The sequence below is a fragment of the Labrus mixtus genome, chromosome 1 (genome assembly GCF_963584025.1).
Source record: "Labrus mixtus chromosome 1, fLabMix1.1, whole genome shotgun sequence".
NCBI classification, from domain to species: domain Eukaryota; kingdom Metazoa; phylum Chordata; class Actinopteri; order Labriformes; family Labridae; genus Labrus; species Labrus mixtus.
This window is the reverse complement of record NC_083612.1, coordinates 35,918,235-35,944,071: the sequence shown is the minus strand read 5'-3', so window position 1 is coordinate 35,944,071 and position 25,837 is coordinate 35,918,235. Positions and strand designations below refer to the sequence as shown.

Below are 25,837 nucleotides of genomic sequence, written 5' to 3'. Positions count from 1 at the left end.
ATTATAACTATGATGCAGCAGAAAATTAATAATAAAGATGCTTAATGTTTATTTACCAGCAGAGCTCACTCTCTTTGTTGCATGCACGTCTCATTTGAACCACCAGAGGCCGCTGTCTTCATTTAGTTCCAGTAGTGAAAGCGGCCTGACTTTGCTCGACGCTTAATTGGTTCGTGTGGTTTTTATTTCACGCCCTATTTACTTCATGCTCCTTTCTCATTGGTTGTTTCAGACGTTGATGGCGCGTGCGTCAGAGCTGAACGCTGAGAGAGGTTTTGACATAGAAGAGCCAGGAAGCGGAGAGAGGACAGCGGAGGAGAGTCTCCACAAACTCCGTGAGTTCATCATTTAAAGATATTATTTAATGACATGAATATATAATCACCACGGCCCGGTGTGAGCGGGAACATGTTTAACGGAACATACTTTACACTGTGTGACTGTGACGCAGACAAAATGGACGACTTGTTTACACTGTCCGACCTGCCGCCGGGAGGTTAGCTCGATGCTAACGTCAGCTAACATTAGCCTGACTTGTTTTTAACGCCAAAAACACAACGACAAAATAACGTTTTGATTTCACCTCTCCTTGCTTTTTTAGTCAGTCGAGAATCATTTTAATTACCAGACGTTTTGTTTAAGCTCGTCATTGCTTAAAATGTGAGTTATTAGCTTCGTCCAGTTAAAAACATCGATCCTCTCCAACTATATATTTTATACAGAAACATCAAGTGTAATGTTATGTTAGTGTTTTTATACAGAAACATCAAGTGTGATGTTATGTTAGTGTTTTTATACAGAAACATCAAGTGTAATGTTATGTTAGTGTTTTTATACAGAAACATCAAGTGTGATGTTATGTTAGTGTTTTTATACAGAAACATCAAGTGTAATGTTATGTTAGTGTTTTTATACAGAAACATCAAGTGTAATGTTATGTTAGTGTTTTTATACAGAAACATCTGGTAAATGGGCTTGAGCTTATATAGCGCTTTTCTAGTCTTCCAACTACTCAAAGTGCTTTTACACCACATGTCACACCCACCCATTCATACCCTTTCACACACTGATAGTAGTGATGATCGCTATGTAGTATCATCCATCAGAAGTAACTAATCCCATTCATACACCACCACTGAAGCACTTGTGTCTTGCCCAAGGACACATCGGACATTTGGCCAGAACCCTCGACCTTCCGGTTGAGAGGTGGCGACTCTACCAATTGAGCCACAGCCGCCCCACAGGTGTAATGTTAGTGTTTTTGTACAGAAACATCGGGTGTAATGTTAGTGTTTTTATACAGAAACATCAGCTGTAACGTTAGTGTTTTTATACAGAAACATCAGGTGTAATGTTTGTCTTCTTCTCTTCCCGTAGGAGCGACAGTCGACTGTGAACGTGTCCTAAACTCGCTGCAAAGTTGATGCACTCTTGGTCACACAAACTGGCTTAACGACGTCATCCTCCCTCACGTAGCTCCTCCCTCCTCCTGTCACTGCTCTTCCTCCTCACGCTTTCATCCCAGTGTCTCTGCTGTCCCGCTCAGCAGAGCCCACTCCTCCCTCCCCACTGGCGGCCTCCTGTTGGTGGCCCCCTGCGACAGCGTGTTGGTGTAGGATGGCGTGGTGGGACGCTGAGGGCTGCCGCGGGGGACTGTGATGTCAGAGCCCAGCAGCCCGGGCGAGAGCCGGCGTGGCGCTCCCAGATTCTTCGTGGGCTGCGAGGACGATGAGAGCGAGGTCCTGGAAGACAGCATGAGGACAGACATGGAGCTGTACGAGGACGACGAGGACACCGACTCGGTGAGCAAACATGACCTCACAGCATATTTTTTTAAAGCAACATCAGAGAGGAATTCAGTCTGGTGCACTTTGGCGCCCCCCGAAGGTCTCTGAGTGTAACTGCATGATGTTAAACACACACAGTGTACAGTCTTAACCAGCTCTGCGTCTGATCTGCAGCCTGTTTCTTGAAGCTCTCTCCAACGTGTTAAAGACACTATGGTCTCTATTTCCCCCCCCCTCCCATCAGCCCCCGGAGCGACAGATCGTGGTGGGGATCTGCTGCATGATGAAGAAGTCCAAGTCCAAGCCGATGACCCAGATCCTGGAGAGGCTGTGCAGGTTCGAGTACATCACCGTGGTCATCTTCCCCGAGGACGCCATCCTCAACGAGTCTGTGGACAAATGGCCTCTGTGTGACTGCCTCATCTCCTTCCACTCCAAAGGTTCACACACAGACACACACACACACACACACACACACACACACACACACACACACAGACACACACACACACACAGACACAGACACACACACACTTTCACACTCACACACACACATACACACACTCACTCACACATACTCACACATACTCACACACATACACACACACACACTTTCACACTCACACACACACATACACACACTCACTCACACATACTCACACATACACACACACACACACACACACACACAGACACAGACACAAACATACACACGCGCGCACACACACATACACACACACACATATAAAGGTTATATTTTAACGTTTCCTCTGTATGTAAACAGGATTTCCTCTGGATAAAGCCGTGAGCTACGCCAAACTGAGAAACCCTCTGCTCATCAACGACCTGAACATGCAGTACTACATACAGGACAGGTAAGAGACACACCTGAACATGCAGTACTACGTACAGGACAGGTAAGAGACACACCTGAACATGCAGTACTACGTACAGGACAGGTAAGAGACACACCTGAACATGCAGTACTACGTACAGGACAGGTAAGAGACACACCTGAACATGCAGTACTACATACAGGACAGGTAAGAGACACACCTGAACACGCAGTACTACATACAGGACAGGTAAAAGACACACCTGAACATGCAGTACTACATACTGGACAGGTAAGAGACACACCTGAACTCTACAGGGAGGTGCAGCATGCTGCAGCATGTATAAAATAACATCTTATGTATTATCATGTGGTAATATTCTGCCTCACAGTCTAACTCTCAGATGTCTAACGAGGCCCTGTGGTGGTAGTAAGTCATGTACAGTATGTGTGTGTCCACAGGAGGGAGGTGTATCGTATCCTGCAGGAGGAGGGGATTGATCTACCACGCTACGCTGTGCTAAACAGAGACCCAGACAAACCTGACGGTCCGTCTCATCTTTAATATTCCAACATTCATTCATTGTTCACAACTCTGGGAATGAACTGTGAAGGTTTTAGTTTATTATTATTTTTATTTTACAGGGACATTGCATATTAATAAACATTTCAGGAAACATGCCAGAGTTAGCCAAAAGGCTAATTTTCATCTGTTGTCCCTGGCCAGATTTTATAAAAGGCTCCCTAAAAAAAACCCAAATTCAAACATCACTAAAAGCTACAAAAATAGAAATATCATGACAGCAATTAAGCAGACAGGTAAGCAGCCATAGGAGAAAATACATAAACCATGCAGGATACACATAAAGCAGCAATTGGTTAATATAAAAAATGTATATCATGCAGGACAGACATGAAGCAAAAAAAAGTATTAGTAAAAGCACGTATCCAATAACCTACTAAAGTAAATGTAACGTGCACACAAGACAACACAAGTTCCTCCTGAGCTCGCAGTCTTAGAGATCAGTTAGAGACAAGAATATCCTGTTGTTAATCAGAGTCTGAAGAGCTGTGTGTGTCTGTGTCTCAGAGTGTAACCTGGTGGAGGGAGAAGACCACGTGGAGGTGAATGGAGAGATTTTCCAGAAGCCGTTTGTGGAGAAGCCGGTGTGCGCTGAGGATCACAACGTCTACATCTATTACCCGACGTCTGCAGGAGGGGGCAGCCAGAGACTTTTCAGGAAGGTTTGTTTGTTTCTGCTCCTGATAGTCTCCTGATCTGCACATCACTGCAAGAGACTCTACCTGTCAGGCAGGAGGGAGGGTGGCAGGGGACGTAAAAAGAAAGATGTGGAAGTGGAGTACGAAGCAACAGAGTCCTCTGTACGATGCTATCACGAGAGTATTTTCCTTTATATCAATGCTACGTGTAGCTAATGTGATTTTAATGTGTTAATGATTTTAATGTGTAGGTAAAATCAGGGGAAAAGGTTATGGAGTCAGGTAATCAGCCCGTTGCTCTGTTTACACCGTGTGAGTGTGGGCAGGCGTACGACAAAAATATCTAACATCCCAGAAAATCATCAAGGTTCAAGGTTGTCTTTATTATCTCTGAGAGAGGAGTCAGGAGTAAAACATATACACAGCCCGCAATCAGCACACAACATAGAATGGACAATAAATAAATACAATAGTTAAGAGACAGATGGAAGCAGTGAGTGGTTTAGAAAGGTGATGGCAGCAGGAACAAATGAGTTTCTCCTCCTCTTTGTCCTGCATGCTGGCAGGCTGAATCTGCGGCCTGACGGCAGCAACTTAAAGTCCTTTGAAAAAGGATGACTTAGATCTGCCAAGATTGACTGAGCCTTCTTCAAACACTTTGTTATATATAAATGAGAAAGGTCAGAGAGGGACGATCCTGTGATTCTGACACACAGTTTAACAATGATCTGCATTTTGTTGTGGGTTTTGACTCTGAGTGACCCGTAACAGGTCAGCATGCAGAAAGGTAAAAACCGACTGATCAGAAGCAGCTGATTTAACAGTGATCAGCCGTCGTGCCTTAGTGCTCTTATCATGGGTCATACTTTTCCTCTTACATTTGTAACGAGTGTATGTGTGTGTGTAGATTGGGAGTCGCAGCAGCGTGTACTCACCAGAGAGCAGCGTGAGGAAGACAGGCTCCTACATCTACGAAGAGTTCATGCCCACTGACGGCACAGACGTAAAGGTATGAAGACAGAATGATATCTTGTGTAGAATATTATTATATTAGTAGATCTCTAAAGTTTGGTTATGTCCTCGCAGAGAGCTAGCTACGTTACATTAGATCTCACTCTGTATTCTGAATGTGAGCATTTAAATTATCTCAGGTCTGCCCTCTGCTGGTTTGTGTCCTTCCACAGGGGTACCTCAGGGCTCTGTGCTCGGTCCCCTTCTCTTCTCCATATACACAAGCTCACTTGGTTAAATAATCCGCTGCTATGCTGACGATACCCAGCTCTTCCTGTCATTCTCGCCAGACGATGTTACAGTCTCTGCAAGAATCTCGTCATGCCTTGCTGATATTTCTAAATGGATGAATAAACGCCACTTTCAACTCAACCTTTCAAAGACTGAGCTCCTTGTCATCCCAGCCAGTCCCTCTATGCAACCACAGATCAATATCCAGCCTGGAACAACCAAACTCATGCCCACAAAGTCTGCCCGGAACCTGGGTGTCATGCTTGATGACCAGCTAACTTTTAAGGTTCAAGTAGCCAAAATTGCCCGGTCATGTCGATTTGCCCTGTACAACATCAGGAAGATCAGACTAGAGGTGGGCGATATGGGAAAAATATCATATCACAATTTCTTTTTTGCAAAATCACTATCACGATTTTATCACAATTTTTTTTCATACTGATCTTAAGACTAATTTGCAAGTTACTGACCAGTTCAACCAAACTTATTTCCCTGTATAATGTTTTTATATGCACACAAACTGTGCTGACAAGTTTAGTCTATTTGAAAAACATCTTTGTAGGGGGTCTGGAGGTCTCTCACCCAGAACATCTTTAGCATCAGAAACGTCTTTTCCTCGATTTGATTTGCACCACTTTGAAATTATTATTTAGTAATGTGTCCTTTTTGTGTTCATCAGGAACATTTTCACACAGTGATGCATTCATTTGAAAATATGTAGACTTTGAGTTCTTGTGTTTCTGTTCTATTTTAGCCCTGCAGAGTTCCTACAGCTGTAGCTTCATACAGGCTCTGCAGCCTTTGTTGTTTTTTATGATATCATTTAGTTTGGTTTATATATAATCAAACATAATACAGAATTTGTTCATTCTGTGACACATGATCAAAGTAAGTTTTAATGAAAGAAGAGTTTTATTCATAGAGGGAGCGGGACACGATTGATTGACAGACAGACAGTCACCATGGTTACTCACTCTCACCTGCCTGCTGCTTTGTAACGTCGTTTAGTGTAATCCCTATGAATTCACAACAGGTGAGCTTCGGGTGGAGAGGCTTGACAGCAGACTGTTAACGTCTCTCCGGCTCGTTAAACGGTTTCTAAACTATGCAGATAAGTTAACTGTTGCTCACAGCGTGTCGGTTTGGAAAAATATCAGAACAGTTGCATATAACCGGGATGGAGTTGTTTTTGCGGACTTTACTTTTAAGTTTAGTTTTCGTTTTCACCGCTGCGGAGCAAAAGGGGAGAGGGAGACACGTCTGTGTCGGAGCATAAACTGCAGCATGATAGAATAAACACATGAGCCCGGTTCTACGATCTCCCTGCTTTGGCAGATCGTCAGCACGTTAAAATCCTTTACGATCTAAGATCGTTATATCGCCCACCACAAGATCAGGCCTTACCTGTCAGAACACGCTACACAGCTCCTGGTACAGGCTCTTGTGATATCACACATCGATTATTGCAACTCTCTACTGGCAGGTCTTCCTACATGCACTATCAAACCCCTGCAGATGATACAAAATGCAGCAGCACGACTGGTCTACAACCTTCCTAAAAGAGCACGTGTCATTCCGCTGTTCATCTCCTTACACTGGCTCCCAGTTACTGCTCGCATCAAATTTAAAACTCTGCTGTTTGCTTACAAAACAAACACAGAAACGGCTCCTCCTTACTTTAACTCTCTCATCCAGGTCTACACTCCCTCCCGCCTCTGGTCACTTCCTGTCAGCACCTCTGGTCACTTCCTGTCAGCACCTGTGTTAGATCAGACTTAAAGCTATTTGTTTGCACTTCCTGACATTGTTTCCTTCTCTCTGGATTCTTGCTCATGTTGTTCTTACTCTCTGATGTCTGTTACTTTAATCTTTTGTTGTTCTTTCTTTGTGCTGTTACGACAGTGATTATTTAACTGTGTTTCACCTGTCCTAAGGTGTACACTGTAGGGCCGGACTACGCTCACGCTGAAGCTCGGAAGTCTCCTGCTCTGGACGGGAAGGTGGAGAGAGACAGCGAGGGGAAGGAGGTCCGATACCCCGTCATGCTGTCAGCCATGGAGAAACTGGTGGCTCGAAAAGTCTGCCTCGCCTTCAAGGTTAGAAAGTGTTTGTCTCTGTATCACTGAGTTAGTCCTCTGGTGTCTGAAAACAGAAAGTAATGAGTGCTCACATGTTAATTAGAATGAAATCAACGTCTCGCCCTCTCTCTCTCCTCGCTGCAGCAAACAGTTTGTGGCTTCGATCTCCTGAGAGCTAACGGACACTCGTTTGTCTGTGACGTCAACGGCTTCAGTTTTGTTAAAAACTCCATGAAGTACTACGACGACTGTGCAAAGATCCTCGGGTACCAAATGTTTAATTTCAACTAAATCCAGAGCAGATTTCTGTCTCTCTCTCTTTGTGTCTTCTTTATTTAACTCTTTGTGTCTCTGTAGGAACATTGTGATGCGTGAGCTGGCCCCTCAGTTTCAGATCCCGTGGTCCATCCCCACAGAGGCTGAGGACATCCCCATCGTCCCAACCACCTCAGGAACCATGTGAGTCAGACAGACAGGCAGACAGACACAGAGACAGGAAGACAGACAGGCAGACAGACGACAGACAGAGAGAGGCAGGCAGACGGACAGAGAGACAGAAAGACAGACAGGTAGAGAGACAGGCAGGCAGGCACACAGACAGAGAGAGAGACAGGAAGGCAGGCAGGCAGACAGAGAGACAGACAGTCAGACAGACAGAGAGAGGCAGAGAGACAGACAGACAGACAGGCAGAGAGACAGGTAGACAGACAGAGAGGCAGACAGACAGACACATACGCAGACAGTCAGGTGTATGAGGTGCTGACAGAGCAGGTGTGTTACTGTTGATGAATGCAGGTGTTTGTGTTTTTATCATGTCCAGCACTGCAAAGATTCGCTGTTTACTGCTTGTAGCTACACTGCAAGCTAACGCACGCTAGCACAAGCTAACGGCCGGTGTTTGTCACCTGCCTGTCCAACAGGAAGCAGACCAACTCCACGTCCACGGGTAAAAGACAACACAAGGTTCACCCTGGTTTTAGAACAAGCTTTATCCGCTTGGTGTTGAGATTGAAACAATCTGTATTCTATTGAAGCAGCTGGAGAGAAATCAACTAACAGTGGTTTTTATTGTGGGTGTAAACTTTGTGTTTCTCTCTGCAGGATGGAGCTCCGCTGCGTCATCGCCGTCATCAGACACGGTGACCGAACGCCCAAACAGAAGATGAAGATGGAAGTCCGAAACCCCATGTGGGTGACCTCTGTTAGCAACCTCTGTTGACTGCAACGTGGGCTTGTTTCAACTTTGACATGATTCTAGTAAAAATTACAGACTCCTGTAAAAAAAACAGCTCAGGCTTCTATTTCCTTCAGTCTATGAAATGAGCCCGCATTCATCTGGGACAGCAGGAAATCTCAATTGCACATAAACGTTGCTGATGTTGACAGCATTCTGGAGATTACAGATCTGACTGAAGATGTTTTATTCTTTAAAGCTTCTTTACTTTTTGATTTAATTTCAGTCACAGATTATGTGGTTCTAATTCTGCCGTATCAGAACTGTTGCACATGTATTAAAAAGTTTGTCTCTGAATGTTTCAGGTTCTTTGATCTGTTTGAAAAATATGGAGGATACAAGACAGGCAAATTAAAGCTGAAGAAGCCCAAACAGCTGCAGGTAACAACAATGTCATCATCATCATCATACATTAGACTTATAAAGCTCAGAAGACTCAAAGACGCTAAACAAAGCAGAACTATTGTCAGAGACAATGAGGATCAGAACAGTCTGTTAGTGGTGGGGGGGTCTCTGATGGTTTTTGGGAGTCAGATGGAGAGGAGCACAGACAGGTGGGGGGATGTCAGACAGGTAGAGTAGGATGTGCGGTGTGTGTGTGTTTAATGACTCCATCTGTGTTTTCTGGTCTGTGTGTGTGTTTAATGACTCCATCTGTGTTTTCTGGTCTGTGTGTGTGTGTGTGTGTGTGTTTAATGACTCCATCTGTGTTTTCTGGTCTGTGTGTGTTTAATGACTCCCTCTGTGTTTTCTGGTCTGTGTGTGTGTTTAATGACTCCCTCTGTGTTTTCTGCTGTGTGTGTGTGTGTGTTTAATGATTCCCTCTGTATTCTGGTCTGTGTTCCAGGAGGTGCTGGACATCACGCGGCAGCTGCTGGTGGAGCTGGGTCAACACAACGACTGTGAGATCGAGGAGAAGAAGTCCAAACTGGAGCAGCTGAAGACGGTTCTGGAAATGTGAGGCACACTTTCACTCCACTCTGTTATATTCACTTCAACCGTATTATCATCCCGAAGGAAATTAGACCTGCAGCATGCAACACCACAGGTACACTAAAGACAACATGAGGGAACCAGACAGACAGAAACGAAAACAGGAAGTTCACCCACAGACAGACACAAACAAAAACTGGAAGTTCACCCACAGACAGACAGAGGCTGAAACAGGAAGTTCACCCACAGACAGACAGACAGACACAAAAACAGGAAGTTCACCCACAGACAGACAGACACAAAAACAGGAAGTTCACCCACAGACACAAAAACAGGAAGTTCACCCACAGACAGACAGAGGCTGAAACAGGAAGTTCACCCACAGACAGAAACAAAAACAGGAAGTTCACCCACAGACGGACAGACACAAAAACAGGAAGTTCACCCACAGACAGACAGAGGCTGAAACAGGAAGTTCACCCACAGACAGAAACAAAAACAGGAAGTTCACCCACAGACAGAAACAAAAAAAGGACATTCACCCACAGACAGACAGACACAAAAACAGGAAGTTCACCCACAGACAGACAGAGGCTGAAACAGTTCAGACAAACAGAAAAGTCAATTAAATGATTTCTATTCTTAAACCACTTTAGCAGAAAGCTTCAAACCACCACAGAATGATCGAACTTTGAACTGTTTAACACACCTTTAAAGGTCCCATATAATACAAAATCCACTTCCCCATGTTTCTCTAACTCTAACATGTGTCTCTAGTCTGTCTACAAACCCCCCAATGATGAGAAAAGTCCATCCTCTCCATCTTCTGCCTGCTCCACTTTTCAGAAAATGTGTGCTCAAACAGGCCGTTTGGAGATTTTCCCTTCATGACATCACAAAGGGCAGTAACCCCTCCCCCAGGTGGCTGACACTCCCACAGCTAGGTGTTTGAGTTACCTGACTTCATGCTGTTGTTTTTTCTTCTTAAAGGTATGGTCACTTCTCTGGAATCAACCGTAAAGTTCAGCTGACCTACCTGCCCCATGGACAGCCCAAAACCTCCTCAGAGGAAGAAGGTACGAACGTCTCCCCCTCCAAACTAAACTCCTCAAAAAAAGTTTGGAAACGTTATTTTGGTCACTTATTTCGCCCCTTTAATTACTAATACTAATTGGTGTTGTATGATATATCGTTGGAAAGCCTGATTAGTCACCTTTACAAAGCGGTATAACTTGTAAGCATCGTGCATTCATGAAATGAGCAACACAGCTAAACGTGTGGGTAGCGCTCTAAAAAAAATGTGACAAAATCCCCTGCAATGTTCCTCTGTTGGTATTCACTCCTGTTTTGAGCTTCAAGTACTGCCAGGTGTGTGACAGTTACAGGTGTATGACTGACACCTGATTGGCACCTAATTGACAGCACATGTGGGATCATCTTGGGTGTGCTGTTCATGCCAGAGTGACCAACACAACCACGCTGGTTGACCTTCAACAACTCTCACCAGGCTGGTGACCAGCATGAGGAGGAGGGGCCAAGCTGTTGTGGCCTCGTATGGATCTTCCACACGCTACTGAGGTCCCTGACAGTGTCAAATGAATAAAGTGTCAAAATGGCCACCATGTGTTGTTTGTTCCTTATTACTGTGGGAGAGTGCAATCATCCAATCCACCAAGAAACTCAAAACAGGAGTGAATACTAACAGGAGAAGATTGCAGGGGAATTTGGCACATTGTTTTGCGGCGCTACCCACACGTTTAGCTGTGTGGCACATTCCAAGAACAAGTTATACCTCGTTGTAAAGATGACTAATCAGGCTTTCCAACGATATAAAATACAACACCAATTAGTATTATTAAAGGGGCCAAATAAGTGACCAAAATAACATTTCCAAACTTTTTTTGAGGAGTTTATATAGCTGCATGAAAGCAAGACAACAAAGCCAGCTGGACTAGATGTCATGCAAGTTGCTGCTCACTGGACAGTAAGTCTACTGCAGGTGCTCTGTGTGGTTAATGACAGTGATGGGTGTGGTGCTCAGTGAATCATCAGTCTTCAGATTTGTGGTTGAATCTGAGTGAACGATTGCACTCCAACAGAAAGTTTAGCTGCATGACAGCGTTAAGATGATTTAATCATTGGCTGCATTTCTGACCTGACACGAGCGACCACGTTCATCGGGATAAACGTAGAAAAAGTGTCTCATGCTGCAGCCAGAAAAAAATAATTTATACGTGTTCAGAGAGAAGGAAATGACATCGACTCTGTTAAAATTGTTCTGCAGGCCAAGGAAAATGGAAAAAAAGTGGACTGACTTTAAAACCCATCACAAAGTCTGAAGAGAATATTAAGGAGGCTAAACTGACTATTGTTAACTGACACCAAAGTTTGTATACTGTGTTTATTTTGATGTATCCTCATCATGAAAAGCAAATAAAATATAATTTTAAAAAAAACACGCTGACAGACTTCACAAAGATGTGAAATTAAAAATCTAAATATGAAGAATGTTTACATTCAAATATCTAAATAAATAAAATGAACTAAACCTCTGGAAAAAAAAAAAAAAATGTTCTGCAGGGCGACCCCCCCTTAAATGGGTGGAGCAGTTTACAGAACGCAGCACACTTTATAGATGAAGGAATGGTCATTGAAAGTGCATCTTACACACCAGATTGTACGTTACTCACCTGTGCACAGTGTTAAGATGTTCTTACTTGTGTGTTCAGACACGCGTAAAGAGGGCCCGTCTCTGCTGCTGGTGCTGAAGTGGGGGGGTGAGCTGACTCCCGCAGGCAGAGTGCAGGCCGAGGAGCTGGGCCGAGCTTTCCGCTGCATGTACCCTGGAGGACAAGGTGGGAAAATGCAGGTTATCTGCTGCAGTACCTCTGTTTTCCAGCTGTCAGTCACACACCTGAGGTTCAGTCCTCAGCTGGAGAACCACCAGAATATCAAGCCGAGATATACCAGGAAAATCAAACAATATTGATCACTATTTCAATACCAGAGTAACATAAATAGACACCGCAGCTAAACTCCTTCACAATGTGTCGCCTCCCTAGATTTCTTCTTTTAAGAGACATAAATGTTGGATCTTTGAGACACCATCAGTATTTACCATCCTGTTTGTATGAACGGACCACCGCTGCTCTGGGTTTTCTTCTCGCAGCAGCTTTGGGTTTAAAGGAGATCTATTATCTCAGCAGTAATGATGTCAGTCTGGGACACCTGTTGAGTAGAGTTTTAAGATGCGTTGCTCAAAAACTTATGTATCTGATACTGGCGTCAGTAAAATCCCTCATTCCAGCCTCTGCATGAAACGCTTCATTTCAGTTCTATTTCATTCTTCCTGACCGCCAGAGGCAGTTCTTAACACTGGATTATATCCGTCTCGTGCACGCGCAGGTCGAGTATTTAATATCAACAAAGTCACGTGACCTGGGATGACGCCTGACGTATCTTAAATAGCCCGCGTCATCACGTGAGACGCCCCTTCTATCTTCTCACAAGGCTGATGGTATCACGGTGTGTGACAGCTGATGGTAATTGACTGCTACGCGAGTGGGTTCGTCGAGGCGTGACATTTTTTGTTTGTGTAAAAGAGCGAGGGCTCCCCAGTAAACGGTTAATGGTAAAATAATTTAGGATAAAAAAAGAGAAATATTGAAAAGGAAAAGACAGAACAGCTTAATTGTTTGTTAAGCAGTGCATCTGTAAGCGCTGCCCATTGGTCAACGGATAGGGAGTTGATTTGATTTGTGGGTGTTTGTTGCCACTGAGTGTTTTCGCTCCCGAGTAACACTACCCAGATAGGTAGGTGCAGGATGAGGAAGCCAATTCAGCAGAGCTGCTCTGCCCAGTTAGGGCTTTGAGACACTACATCCAGGCAACTTCAAGTTTTCGCCACTCTGATTGCCTGTTTATCTGCTATGGCGGCCACAAGAAAGGACAGGCCCTGTCCAAGCAGAGGCCTTCCAGGTGGATAGTTATGGGTATTGAAAAGGCCTACAGGTCAAGGGGTCTGCCAATGCCTCTTAATATCAAGGGCCATTCCACCAGGAGTGTCTCCACTTCCTGGGCAGCACTACGGGGTTCCCTCTAAGTGAGATATGTGCTGCAGCCACTTGGGCCACACCATGTACCTTTGCCCGCTTTTACAGGGTAAATATCTCCCAGGGCACTGGCAGCAGCTGTTTTTCAGGAACCTTAAGACCTTTCACGGTGAGTTGGGATTCCTTGTGACAATGCTGGTATTAGTCATCAAGTGTTAAGAACTGCCTCTGGCGGTCAGGAAGAATGAAATAGAACGAGAGTTATGTTATGTATGACCACCAGAGTTCCCCGTCACTCGAAATCTTGGCGAGAAGATTCTGAAGGGGCGTCTCACGTGATGACGCGGGCTATTTAAGCTACGTCAGGCGTCATCCCAGGTCACATGTGACTTTGTTGATATTAAATACTCGATCTGCGCGTGCACAAGACAGATATGATCCAGTGTTAAGAACTGCCTCTGGCGGTCATCCATAATTCATAGAACCGTAGTTACATACGTAACTCTCGTTTTCCTCTCCCTACATGCCCACTCTCCTCTGATTGGCCAGCTCTGTTTGCACTCGCAGGAACATTTAAGGAAACGTCCTTGTGGGCGTGTCCTTGATAGAGCAGCGTACAACTTTGCTGCTTGGAATTTTGTTCCAGAACTGTTGCCACCCAATTATGTCTAGCTCGTAGGCTCCACCAATGGAGGGTAGGTACCACCAGACGCGAGGTGACACACACAGACTATGCTGTGTGTTTTTAGGAGACTATGCTGTGTGTGTTTAGGAGACTATGCTATGTGTGTGTGTGTGTGTGTGTGTGTGTGTGTGTGTGTGTGTGTGTGTGTGTGTGTGTGTGCGTGCGTGTGTGTGTGTTTAGGTGACTATGCTGTGTGTGTGTTTAGGAGACTATGCTGTGTGTGTGTTTAGGAGACTATGCTGTTTGTGTTTAGGAGACTATGCTGTGTGTGTGTGTGTGTGTGTGTGTTTAGGAGACTATGCTGTTTGTGTGTGTTTAGGAGACTATGCTGTGTGTGTTTAGGAGACTATGCTGTGTGTGTGTTTAGGAGACTATGCTGGGTTTCCAGGCTGTGGGTTGTTGAGGCTTCACAGCACTTACAGACACGACCTGAAGATTTATGCATCTGATGAAGGACGGGTTCAGATGACCGCTGCAGCCTTTGCAAAGGTACAAAGTCTTCTAATTTACTGAGAGGTCTCCATTATTAATCTGTGTTATGTGTGATTATTTTAAGTTCTGACCAATAGAAAGCTTTGAACAGAGTAAGTCCGGTTGTTTTGGGATCCGGCCGAAGATTTCTGCCTTTTAATAAGGCAGTTTTTTCTTACCACTGTAACTTTTGCTGCTTTGCTAAAGTGCTCATGATGGATAGGCCGGATCTTTGTAACATAGCAATAAGTAAGGTCTTTTTACCTGCTCTTTTGTAATGTTAACAGACAATGAGTAAGGTATTTTACCTGCTTCTTGTAAAGTGTCTCGAGATAACACTTGTTATGAGTTGACGCTATACAAATAAAAGTTGATTGATTGATTGATTGATTGATTGATTGATTGATTTTGCGCAGTGAGGTTGTTTTATCTATTGTCCACGGTGGTGAGTAAACGAAGGTAACGCAGACCAATAGAGAGATTTTAAACATTGAATGATACGAAAGGAGTTCATATTCATGACTCTTGACACTTATTTATGTTTGTCTCTGTTTATGAAAAAGTAGCCATGTGCATTAATCATAATGGAATGGAATGGAGAGACCAGTGAAGATGCTCAGCTCACCTGTTACCTGTACTCGCTGTCAAACTCACTGTTATTATCTGATTTGGTAAAATTTGTTCTTTTCTGATGATCACTTTGGTTTTTGAATTTGAGTCACAGATTAACACATCGTGTGTGTGTGTGTGTGTGTGTGTGTGTGTGTGTGTTGTATCTTCAGGGCCTGCTGGCTCTGGAGGGCGAGCTGACGCCCATCCTGGTTCAGATGGTGAAGAGCGCCAACATGAACGGCCTTCTGGATAACGACAGTGACTCTCTGAGCAGCTGTCAGCACCGAGTGAAGGCCCGCCTCCACGACATTCTGCAGAAGGACCGAGACTTCATCGAGGAGGACTACGACAGGGTGAGTCTCTGACCTGAGTGTGTTCACCTGTTGGTGCTCGTCTTCACCTTTTTCTACACCTGTGGAAGTTAAGGTACAATCATTATCGACTGCTAGAAGAGTCTGAGGTTACAGATCTCTCATAACATCTTGTGTGTGTGCGCTCGTCAGCTGGCTCCAAACTGCAGTGCCTCTCTTGTGAACTCCATGAGGATCGTGCAGAACCCCGTGTCCACCTGTGATCAGGTGTACGCCCTCATTCAGAGCCTCACGTCACAGATCCGCACCAGGATGGAGGTCCCGAAGTCAGCAGGTGAGAAATTCACCTGTCAGCCTTAAAACAATCCCATAATATAAAAATCACTGGGTTAATGAATAAAAAATAAAAAGTAGTTTGGTAAAGATAAACCGTGTGTGTTTGTGTGTATAAGATCTGCAGCTGTACCACAGTGAGACTCTGGAGCTGATGCTGCAGCGCTGGTCCAAACTGGAGAGAGATTTCCGGATGAAGAACGGACGCTACGACATCAGTAAGATCCCCGACATCTATGACTGCGTGAAGTATGACGTCATCCACAACTCCACGCTGGGCCTGGAGGACACGCTAGAGCTGTTCAGACTGTCCCGCGCTTTAGCTGACATCGTCATCCCTCAGGTGAGGGTTACACCTGCACCAATCAGAAGACAGAATTCTGTATTTACCTTAGATTTATATTTCTTAATGAACAAAAACTCGGTGATGTGAAGGGGTTAATCCAAGCAGAAACAGTACTGTGTGTGTGTGTGTGTGTGTGCGTCTGCGTGCGCGTGTGTGTTTGCAGGAGTACGGTATAAACAAAGTGGAGAAGTTGGACATAGCGTACGCGTACTGCCTCCCTCTGGTCAGAAAGATGCAGCTGGACCTGCAGAGGACGCACGAGGACGAGTCCGTCAACAAGCTGCACCCTCTGTGAGTCTCCTGCTGTTTCACATTCAGGAATAAGACGTGTGTGTGTGTGTGACAGAGGTGTGTGTTCTCAGGTACTCCCGAGGAGTCATGTCACCAGGTCGCCACGTCAGGACTCGTTTATATTTCACCAGCGAGAGTCACGTCCACTCTCTGCTCAGCATCTTCCGCTACGGAGGCCTGCTGGACGTAAGCATCAAAAAACATGAGGAACACAACAGCTGCTGAGAGGGACACCTGTTAACTCTGTGTGTGTGTGTGTGTGTGTGTGTGTGTGTGTCTGTCTGTGTCTGTGTGTGCTCTGAACAGGAGGAGAAGGACCAGCAGTGGAAGCGGGCCATGGACTACCTCAGTGCTGTCTCAGAACTCAACTACATGACTCAGATTGTCATCATGTTGTACGAGGATAACAATAAGGTAGTGTGTGCGTGTGTGTGTGTGTGTGTGTGTGTGTGTGTGTGTGTGTGTGTGTGTGTGTGTGTGTGTGTGTGTGTGTGTGTGTGTGTGTGGCCTGAAAAGCCTAATTGTTCACTATTTTAAAAGCAGGTTTTAATCCAAACGAGAAGGAAAGTACCCTGGCAGAAATTCAAAATAAAAGCCTAACAAAAACTGGTTGTGATAGATTGTGATAAACGTTTTTTGTTCAGCGATGAATCGTGATAAACAGTTGGTTCAGCGATGAATCGTGATGTTGGGATATGCATGTATTGAAACAAATGTCCGGCCTGTATCCACAGAAGCCTGAGTACGAGTACTTACTCCCAGCATGCCCTGCCCTGCAGAAACACTCCCAGCATGCTCTGCAACATCCAACACATAGGTGTTAAGTGTAGGGTCGATAAAAGCAGCCGCCTCTCATTGTTCGATCTCTTCACGTGTGGTCTCCCTACACCAGAGGATACCTCTCTTCACAAGCTGCCAGCTTCAGGAGAGACACGCATTTCAACCTGGCCTACCTCCAAGGTCTGCTTTAGGAGTTTTGACTCAATTAGTTACTATCTGGTTCGAGCACAGAGAGATTATTTCCTATTATTCTCGTCAACGTCGGTGAACGCAACTGGACAGGACTGCTACAGACAGCCACTGTTACCTGAAGAAAAATACACAAAGGAAAATCTACTCCTGCAAACAGAAAGACAATAGAGCATTGCTCTTGTCTCAAATCTGACTCCTGCTGCCATCTCTTTTCATCTGCCACGGAAACCTGCCTGAATCTGTTGATTCAACAGATTGAAGACCAACCGAACCTTGAAACAGTCATCAGAAAAGTGATTCCAAGTAAGGCTTTAGTATGAGCATAGAATAGTTTATTCTATAACAATTGATAATTGTGCATTATCGTTGACTGAATGTCACATTCTGTTTATTATCTGCTGTAAGCTGCTGAACTGCCGTGTTTGCCTGTGCTATGCTAGTTTACTTTCAGTTAAATGCTTTTACAATTAGCTCAAGCTAAGCCACACGGCTTCCTTTCTTTTTCATCCACACACACACACATCAGCACATGTGCCACACTGTTTGTTTGTTCAAGTTAAGTTAGTTACAATTCACTTCCCCTGCGGCAACCCACTGCAGGGTTAAGTGTTTTGCCCAAGGACACGTTGCTCAGCTGGGGATTGAACCGTAAATCTTCTGGTTGAGGGACCCCAACTCTACCAACTGAGCTACAGCTGCCTGCCCTGTTTATAGATATCTTGTTTGCTTAGATTAGTTTGTAATAGTTATTTGTTTGATTGAGTTTCATTGATTGACTTGATGTGGCTTTGTTAAATAAATTCTGTTCTAATTTAAGAGAGCAGTTGTTTGTGATTACTGGTGTATTTGCATTGTGATATAAGCTGGGTGAGAGGGCTTTGAGACTGATTTTAGTGATATTTTGGTTAATTTTCCCTGATTTCAGGGTGGTGCCCTCTAGTTGATGAAACATAGTTTAATTATATTGTTATTTATATTAATAATTAATTTAATATAATTATTAAAGAATATAACCAAATTTGACTAGATAAAACCCCAACAAATGGTGCCCCATGTAAGGTCTTCAATAAAACCAGCTTTATTGCACTGTTAATGCACAGTAATCCGAACTTCTAATCCTTTAGAGTTTAGACTTTATTGTCCCCGAGGGGAAATTCTTTTTCAGCACCGTTACTGTCCAAACAGAAAAGTCCCACCGAACATTCATGGACAGAAAAACAGAGTATAACACAACAAAGAGAGTTAGACAAGAGTCAAAAGTTCCCATTCTGGCCTGTTCAGCGAGGCCTTTTGTTCAGGACTGTTATTATAGCAGGGATCAGGCTCCTCCCGAGGCCTTTCTGCACCTCATTGCTCTATATCTCTGTCCTGAGGGGGGTGGGGCGAGGTGAGTGTTCAGTGGGTGTGTGATGTTCTGTTCTATTGAGGTTGAAATGAGTGTGATGGCCCTGTTATTGAGTTCTGTTAGGTTGGGTGTGGGGAGACCGATTATTCTGGTAGCTGTGGTTGTGATGCGTGTGAGTTTGGCCTTGTTTTTTACAGACAACATGCTAAAGAAGCAGGTGGAACAGTACAGTAAGATGGTTTGGATCATGCTCTGATATAGCAGTAGGAGGAGATGGGGGGCAACATAGAGTCCTTTCAGTTTGCGGATGGCTGACAGTCTTTGATGGCTCTTTTTCTGGATGTCACTGGTGTGCTGTTCAAAACTGAGTTGGTTGTCTAGTGTTACTCCGAGGTATTTAAAACTGTTAACTATTTCCACTGCTTGGGTATTGATGAGAAGTGGGTGCTGAGGTGAGGGGGGACTGATTATTAATTATTTTGTCTTAGGGACGTTGAGATGGTTATTCTCACACCACTGAGTGAAGTTTGTGATAGTGTTGTGGTAGTCCTGGACAGAGTTGTTGTCGGTGAGCATGGCAATGATGGCTGTGTCGTCTTGAGTATTTGAGGTACGTGGTGGTGGGTGATGGGCTGGTGCAGTCATTGGTGTAGAGTGTGTACAGGAATGGGCTTAATACACATCCTTGTGGTGCTCCAGTTTTGGTGGTTAGTGCAGGTGAGGAGGTTGTGCCCACTCGCACAGCTTGCAGCCTGTCACTGAGGAAATTGTGAATGAGGTGGATCAGGCGGGAGGGGGTGTTGAGCTGGTGTAGTTTCTGGATCATCAGATGCCTTTGAATGGTGTTGAAAGGACTGCTGAAGTCCACGAAGAGGGCTCTGATAGAGTGACCTGGGGAGTCTAGGTGTTGAAGGAGGCGGTGCAGCAGGCAGGCGACAGCATCCTCTGTGCCCCTCTTTGCCTTGTATGCAAACTGGAGGGGGTCCAGCTGTGGGGGACAACTGGCAGAATGGTGTTCAGTAATAGTTTCTCCAGGAACTTCATTATAATGGTTGAGTTCAGTGGGTACCAGAATTATTGTTGCAGTTGTCCAGAGGGTGGGTATGGTGGCCATCCGGTAGGATTCACAGAAGAGTACGAAGAGTACTGGTGAGAGTTCGTGGGCACAGGCCTTCAGCACCCTTGCTGGGATGTCGTCAGGCCCCGGAGCCTTGCCCACCTTGCATCGGCTGAGCTGGCGCTGTACATATCTACCGTGAAGGGAGCTGGCTCAACGGGTTATGATAGAGGGAGGGCTCTTAACCATGCTTCACAGTCAGCTGTGCAGTCCAGGGTGTCAAAACAGGCATAAAAAGTGTTGAGTTGTTTTGCAAAGGAGGCTGGGTCAGTTATTGTACCTACTTTGGTTCTGGATTCACACCCGGTGAACTGCAAGAAACGGTTGCTGGTCTGTCACACCTCTCCTTAGAGGAGAGTGCCAACCTATATAGCTATTCAATTAGCATTTGTGATAAGAAGTTGAAGGAGCTAGTTGATCTTGTCAACCATCGAGCCAGGACCACCCGTAACAAAGACAGAATGTATGCAGAAGACATATATCAACCATGGGCCAATGCTCGCTGTGGATCAGACGATCCACCCCACGATGGAGTTACTGGTCTTATCCACCTCCCTTTAGAGGTCCAATCCAACTGGGAAACCACAGTGCGCAATTTCAGATGTTCTAGGCCAACTTCTCCTCTTTCATCAGCGCAAATCATGTTTGCAGAATGAGAAACACAGGGCACAGTTAGCCCATGTACAAGAAGAAATACAGATCCTGCGGGACGACTTCAAAAGAATGCAGGATAAACTTAAGACCTTGCAGGACAATGCAAGGCCCTGCAGGAGGAGAAGAAAACACTGCATAGAAGCAGCAGGTTGGCCGAACAGAAGAAACAAAGTGTCACTGTTTTATTATTTTTATTTAACCAGATAAATAACCCATTGAGATCAGGATCTCTTTCACAAGGGTGACCTGGCCAAGAAGGCAGCAGCACACGTCATAAAAAGCATTACATGATAAAGAGACAGTTTACAAACAATAAGTTAAGAGAGAACAACAATTAACAATGTGCAAATTGATTTACAGATAAAGTGCAGAATCTTGATCATGGATTACAAATCAGAAACACAGGCACTGTCCAATTGTCTCGCATAATTTATCTTTTAAGATTGAGCCAAAGGCTTCAAGCGAAATGAGATCCGCCATTTTCAAGTAATTTTGGAGAAAGTTCCATGCGGTGGGAACAGCAAAACTAAACGCTCTTTTCCCGAGCTCAGTGCGGACACGAGGCACAGACAGTTTAAAGACATCACAGGAACGCAAGGCATAGTGGCTTCTGGTTCTTTGAAGGTATGAACATAAGTAAGAAGGCACTAAACCAAGAAGAGCTTTATAAATAAGCTTCAGCCAGTGTATATGCCTGCGCACCTTCAAAGATGGCCAATCTGAGTTAGTGTACAGGTCACAGTGATGAGTGAAGCGTCTACACCCAGTCAAAAATCTCAACGCACAGTGATACACAGTGTCCAATGACTAAACATTTGGCCGAGGCGCCCATATACAGTACATCTCCATAATCCAACAAAGGAAGAAAGGTTGATGAAACAATAAGTTTCCTTGCTCTGAGGGAAAAGCAGGATTTATTTCTGTAATAAAATCCTAACTTCACCTTAAGTTTAGAGGCCAAATTGGCAATATGTGATTTAAAAGACAGATCACACTCAAGAATAAATCCCAAGTACTTGTAGCTTTTGACAAGTTCGATTACATTTCCTTGAGAAGTTAAAATCAAAGGGACATTTGTTGTTTCTCCACTTAAATGAGAAAACAACATGAGCTTTGTTTAATCAGTGTTTATGACCAACCTTAGTTCCCTCAAACGAGACTGGGCAACATTGAAAGCTGACTGCAAAAACTCAAAAGCTTGTGCAACAGATGCTGAGCAACAATAGATGATAGTGTCATCAGCATAAAAGTGATACATGGCATTTGACAAATTTTCACACATGTTATTGATATAAATGGAAAATAAAATAGGTCCCAGTATCGAACCTTGGGGCACCCCTTTTGAGATTTCTAAAAAGGAAGAGGTGGATCCTGCCATTTGCACGCATTGCATTCTGTTTGACATAGTTGCCAAACCAGGAGGCTGCTTGCTTTGATAAACCAATTTGATGAAGGATTTTGAGAAATAATCCATGATCAACTGTATCAAAGGCCTTTGATAAATTGATAAAGAGAGCTATACAAAATTGCTTACAATCAGTTCTTTCAATAATGTCAGTTAAAACCTTAAGAGCAGCTGTAACAGTGCTATGTTTTTTTCTAAAACCTGACTGATACTTAGATAATACATTATTGGCATCCAAAAAATCCTTCAGTTGTTCACTAATGATTTTTTCAAATACTTTAGCCAAAATGAAAAGTTTAGAAATTGGTCTGTAATTGTTTACTTGTGAGGGTTCACCCCCTTTTAACAGGGGAAGAACAAATGCTGATTTCCAGACCTTTGGGATTTCATTGCTGATCAGACTCGAGTTAAAAATATATGAAAGAGTTTTCCAAAATTTCTTCGGGTCATTAAGATTTTTTGTGGTTTCAGAGATGAAATACTCTGATTTGGCCCTCTTAATTAGGGTTGTACATTTATTCCGAAGCTGGCGAAAGAGGAGCCAATCCACTGGGGTTTTGGATTTCCTTGCCCTGGCCCAGGCAACATCCCTATCTTTAAGTAGATTTCCAATCTCTGTTGAAAACCAGGGGTTATTTCGCCCTTTAACCCTGAATTTGCAAAACGGGGCATGTTTGTCTATTAAAAACAGAAATCCGTCATAAAAATACTTCCAGGCTAGCTCTACATTGTCAAAGAGAGAAACTCTGGTCCAATCAAAACAAGTCAGATCATGTATAAAAGCTTGTTCGTAAAAGTGTTTAAAATCTTTTTAAAGAAGAAGCCGAGGCTTGGTTTTGGGAAGTTTGGCATTTCGAACTGTTGTAATGGCACAATGATCACTTAAATCATTTGCAAAAAACCCTATACCAGTATACTCATGAGTTGCATTTGTCAAAATTAAGTTCAGTAGGGTTGATCTTGTGGGTTGTTTAATATTAGGACGAGTTGGACTATCAATCAGTTGAGACAAGTTTAGAGAGTCACAAACAGATCTGAGGCTGTCCGAGGCTGTGGACAGCCAATCACAATTTAGATCCCCAACCAAAAGTAGCTCACTGGAATTTAGTCCAGCAACATAGCTAGATAAGGACGACAAGGTTTCCAAACAGGCTGAAGGAGGTCTATAACAACCCAAAACTGAGAAGGCAAGAAGTTCAAATTGCTTGCTGATCGTCACAGATGTTAGGATGGTAGCATGGAACTTATTTTTGACATAAATAGCAACGCCACCACCTTTTCTGGGCCGATCACAACGAAAGACATTGTAACCTTTAATAAAAATATCTTTGTCTGAGACTGACTTACTAAGCCAGGTTTCAGACAATACAAGAATATCAGTATCACTTCACTGTGTTCAAATTTTAATTAGGTCCAATTTTGGGACAAGGCTCCGAACATTAATATGAATGATACCAAGGCCAGTTCTGGCTCTGAATTCATCAGGTGTAGCAATATTATTCAGTGCAGGGCCTGGATTTGGTTTAACATTGCCTGAGAGTAAAAGTAGAAGTAGAATAAAACCTTTTTTCTTTGCATTTAGTGTTGGTACAGGACCGTCATTATGATGCTTGACAAGATCAGTAAGTGAGATCTCTGACAATGTGAAATAGTTTTTCAAGACGGAGATACACATCAAACAAAGGTAGTTTGCATCTTTCAAAACAGGCACATACGGGGACACAAACATCAATTCACAAAAGGACCAGGTGAGGGTCATCACATTAGGCAGACCCGTAGGTAATGGTGCATCGGCACGTATTTGGAATATATTTGGATCCAATAGCGAGGACAAAATGAACAGGGCAAGAAGTAGCTTCATTGTAACAGCCTAAAAGTCAGAGCGGCCAGCAGTTCAAAAGTGCGAAATGTTCTGGAGTCGACAACAGAGAAAGACGAGTGGTAGAGTCACCTGCTGCAGCACGCCGGATAGCGTGGTTGGTAGCAGGGCAGCAGGTTCACGCTGCCTGGACGAGGGATCGCAGCAGCGCGCAGCAGAACGGTGTCGGAGACTGGTGTAGGAGGATCCAGCGGCTAGCAGCTAATCAGCTAACCAACCACTAGCTCCGTAAACAGTGGACAGCAAACTTGCGTAGCCTGGAGTCGTCAACGGCAGGAGAATCGCAGCAAGACCGCAGCAGAGACCAGCCTGGAAACCCGATCAATCCAGCGAGGCAGCTGAGAGACCGTCAGCCAGCGGCCAACCAACTGCCCGCAGCCTGGTAGCCGGGGACACCACACAGGATGGGCAGGTACGTACTGCAGTCCCCATGTCAACTTAGGGAAGCCTCAGACGAAGGATGGGATACTGAACCAAGCTCCTGGAGGAGGGAGATAGACATGTTGCACGACCTGGAGGAAAGGAGAAAGGGCTGCCAAGTCGACCACGGCACAAGGGCACGCTCCTCCTATAACGACCCTGTAAATAGTCTGGGTGTTTGGGATAAATACCGTCCCACCTCTCCATACCATGAAGCCCCGCCACGTGGAAATGCCCCACTAGTCACTTCATATGCTTCGAGCAGGGAGGACCCCCACCCCTCAGGGGGAGGGACTTTTCGCTCCCTAGAAGCAGGGAGGAGTCTCAGGCTACAGCAGACACTAAGCATTACCTGTCCCGCAATAGACCATGTCTGAGCCAGGCACTAACCCCGCCATGGTTAAATCACCCATACTACCATGACAACCACAGGGTTTACGAGTCTTCAGACAACTCGGACAACCCTCACCAGCCTTCAAGTCGTGGTCTGCGAACCAGCCAGATAGAACCGTGGGCCAAAGATCTGAAGCGCTTTGACCCAGATAGCCCAGATTCAAGTATCAACGACTACCTTAGAGAAGTCGACCATTGTCTCCTTGACCTGCCTCACGCGTTCTCCCATGAAAAACTGAAGCGGATCTGGAAGACTAAGGCTAGGAGTGTCTGTGCTTTCATGGGGACACTCCCGCCAAAGGTCCGATACTTGCAGAAAGAAAACAAATCTCTCAGTCAGCACTTACAAACTGCCAAGCAGAAAGTGTTGGACATGTTTGAACTAATTCAGGGAGCACAGGTAAGACATATGGTCAGGATATGACTCTGATCTTGGACCAAGCCCCTTAAGAGATCAAACAACCCTGCTGAAAAAGCTCAGAACAGAGCAGCCAGGATAACCCAAGGACTGAGGAAATAAGTCTAGCTTTCCTGGACTTTGACTGTGGAGCCCCGCCCTTTGGTGAAACGCCCCAGTTCCCTGACAGCTGTGACACCTTTTCACACCTTCACAGGTTTAATCACCACATAGGAAGGGGGGTGACTTCTCAGCTCCCAGAGGCAGAGATAACACCAGGCCCCCTCCTGCTACCTGTAGGTTCCCATCGCATGATTTACAGCTGAGGAATATCAAAACCTCAGATGACTCGGTTGGCTCCCTTTTACCCAGAGATCAAAGAATGCTCATTGAATCTATGGCAAAGGATGTAGAGCGGTTTGATCCAGATAACTCAAACCTCTGCATCAATGACTACCTCGGAGCGATTAACCTGTGTCTCAGTGATTTACCTGATTTATCCACAAGAGAAAAACTCAGGCTGATCTGGAAGACAACTTCCAAGAGTGTCCATGACTTCACGACTACCCTTCAGCCTGAGATCAAAGACCAGTACTCTGCGCTCTGCAATGCTTTGCACCAGGAATACTCCACCTACACTGACCCTGCATCTGCCCTTCTTAGTGCTTTCAGTGTCTTGCACTTATGCATGAGGCCCCCAAAGATTATTACTGGCGCCTAAGATCTGCATATTTCCAGGGACGAAAGGCTCCAGGTTTGGAAGAGAACCAATCTTTCAAGTCCATCTTCATGCACAATCTGAATGGCTGCGTGCGGTCAGATGT

At 44.7% G+C, this 25,837-nt stretch overlaps 1 protein-coding gene across 13 annotated transcripts in view; it reads left to right on the top strand.

Moving 5' to 3' along the window:
* The first annotated feature begins 240 nt into the window (after positions 1 to 240).
* ppip5k1a (diphosphoinositol pentakisphosphate kinase 1a) overlaps positions 241 to 25,837 on the top strand; it is a 52,364-nt gene continuing 26,767 nt past the window's right edge. For 10 of the 13 annotated variants that reach the window (XM_061043606.1, XM_061043578.1, XM_061043553.1 and 7 more), the window contains exons 1-22: positions 241 to 335; positions 1,378 to 1,802; positions 2,032 to 2,227; positions 2,572 to 2,662; positions 3,085 to 3,170; positions 3,713 to 3,867; positions 4,751 to 4,852; positions 7,020 to 7,181; positions 7,308 to 7,429; positions 7,521 to 7,622; positions 8,265 to 8,351; positions 8,703 to 8,778; positions 9,245 to 9,354; positions 10,321 to 10,406; positions 12,060 to 12,185; positions 14,435 to 14,556; positions 15,321 to 15,503; positions 15,654 to 15,795; positions 15,914 to 16,137; positions 16,304 to 16,431; positions 16,503 to 16,617; positions 16,738 to 16,845. In XM_061043606.1, coding sequence (XP_060899589.1) covers positions 1,659 to 1,802; positions 2,032 to 2,227; positions 2,572 to 2,662; positions 3,085 to 3,170; positions 3,713 to 3,867; positions 4,751 to 4,852; positions 7,020 to 7,181; positions 7,308 to 7,429; positions 7,521 to 7,622; positions 8,265 to 8,351; positions 8,703 to 8,778; positions 9,245 to 9,354; positions 10,321 to 10,406; positions 12,060 to 12,185; positions 14,435 to 14,556; positions 15,321 to 15,503; positions 15,654 to 15,795; positions 15,914 to 16,137; positions 16,304 to 16,431; positions 16,503 to 16,617; positions 16,738 to 16,845 — 2,667 coding nt within the window. In that variant the 5' untranslated portion in view covers positions 241 to 335; positions 1,378 to 1,658. The other 3 variants (XM_061043561.1, XM_061043614.1, XM_061043621.1) reach the window with 3 other exon arrangements.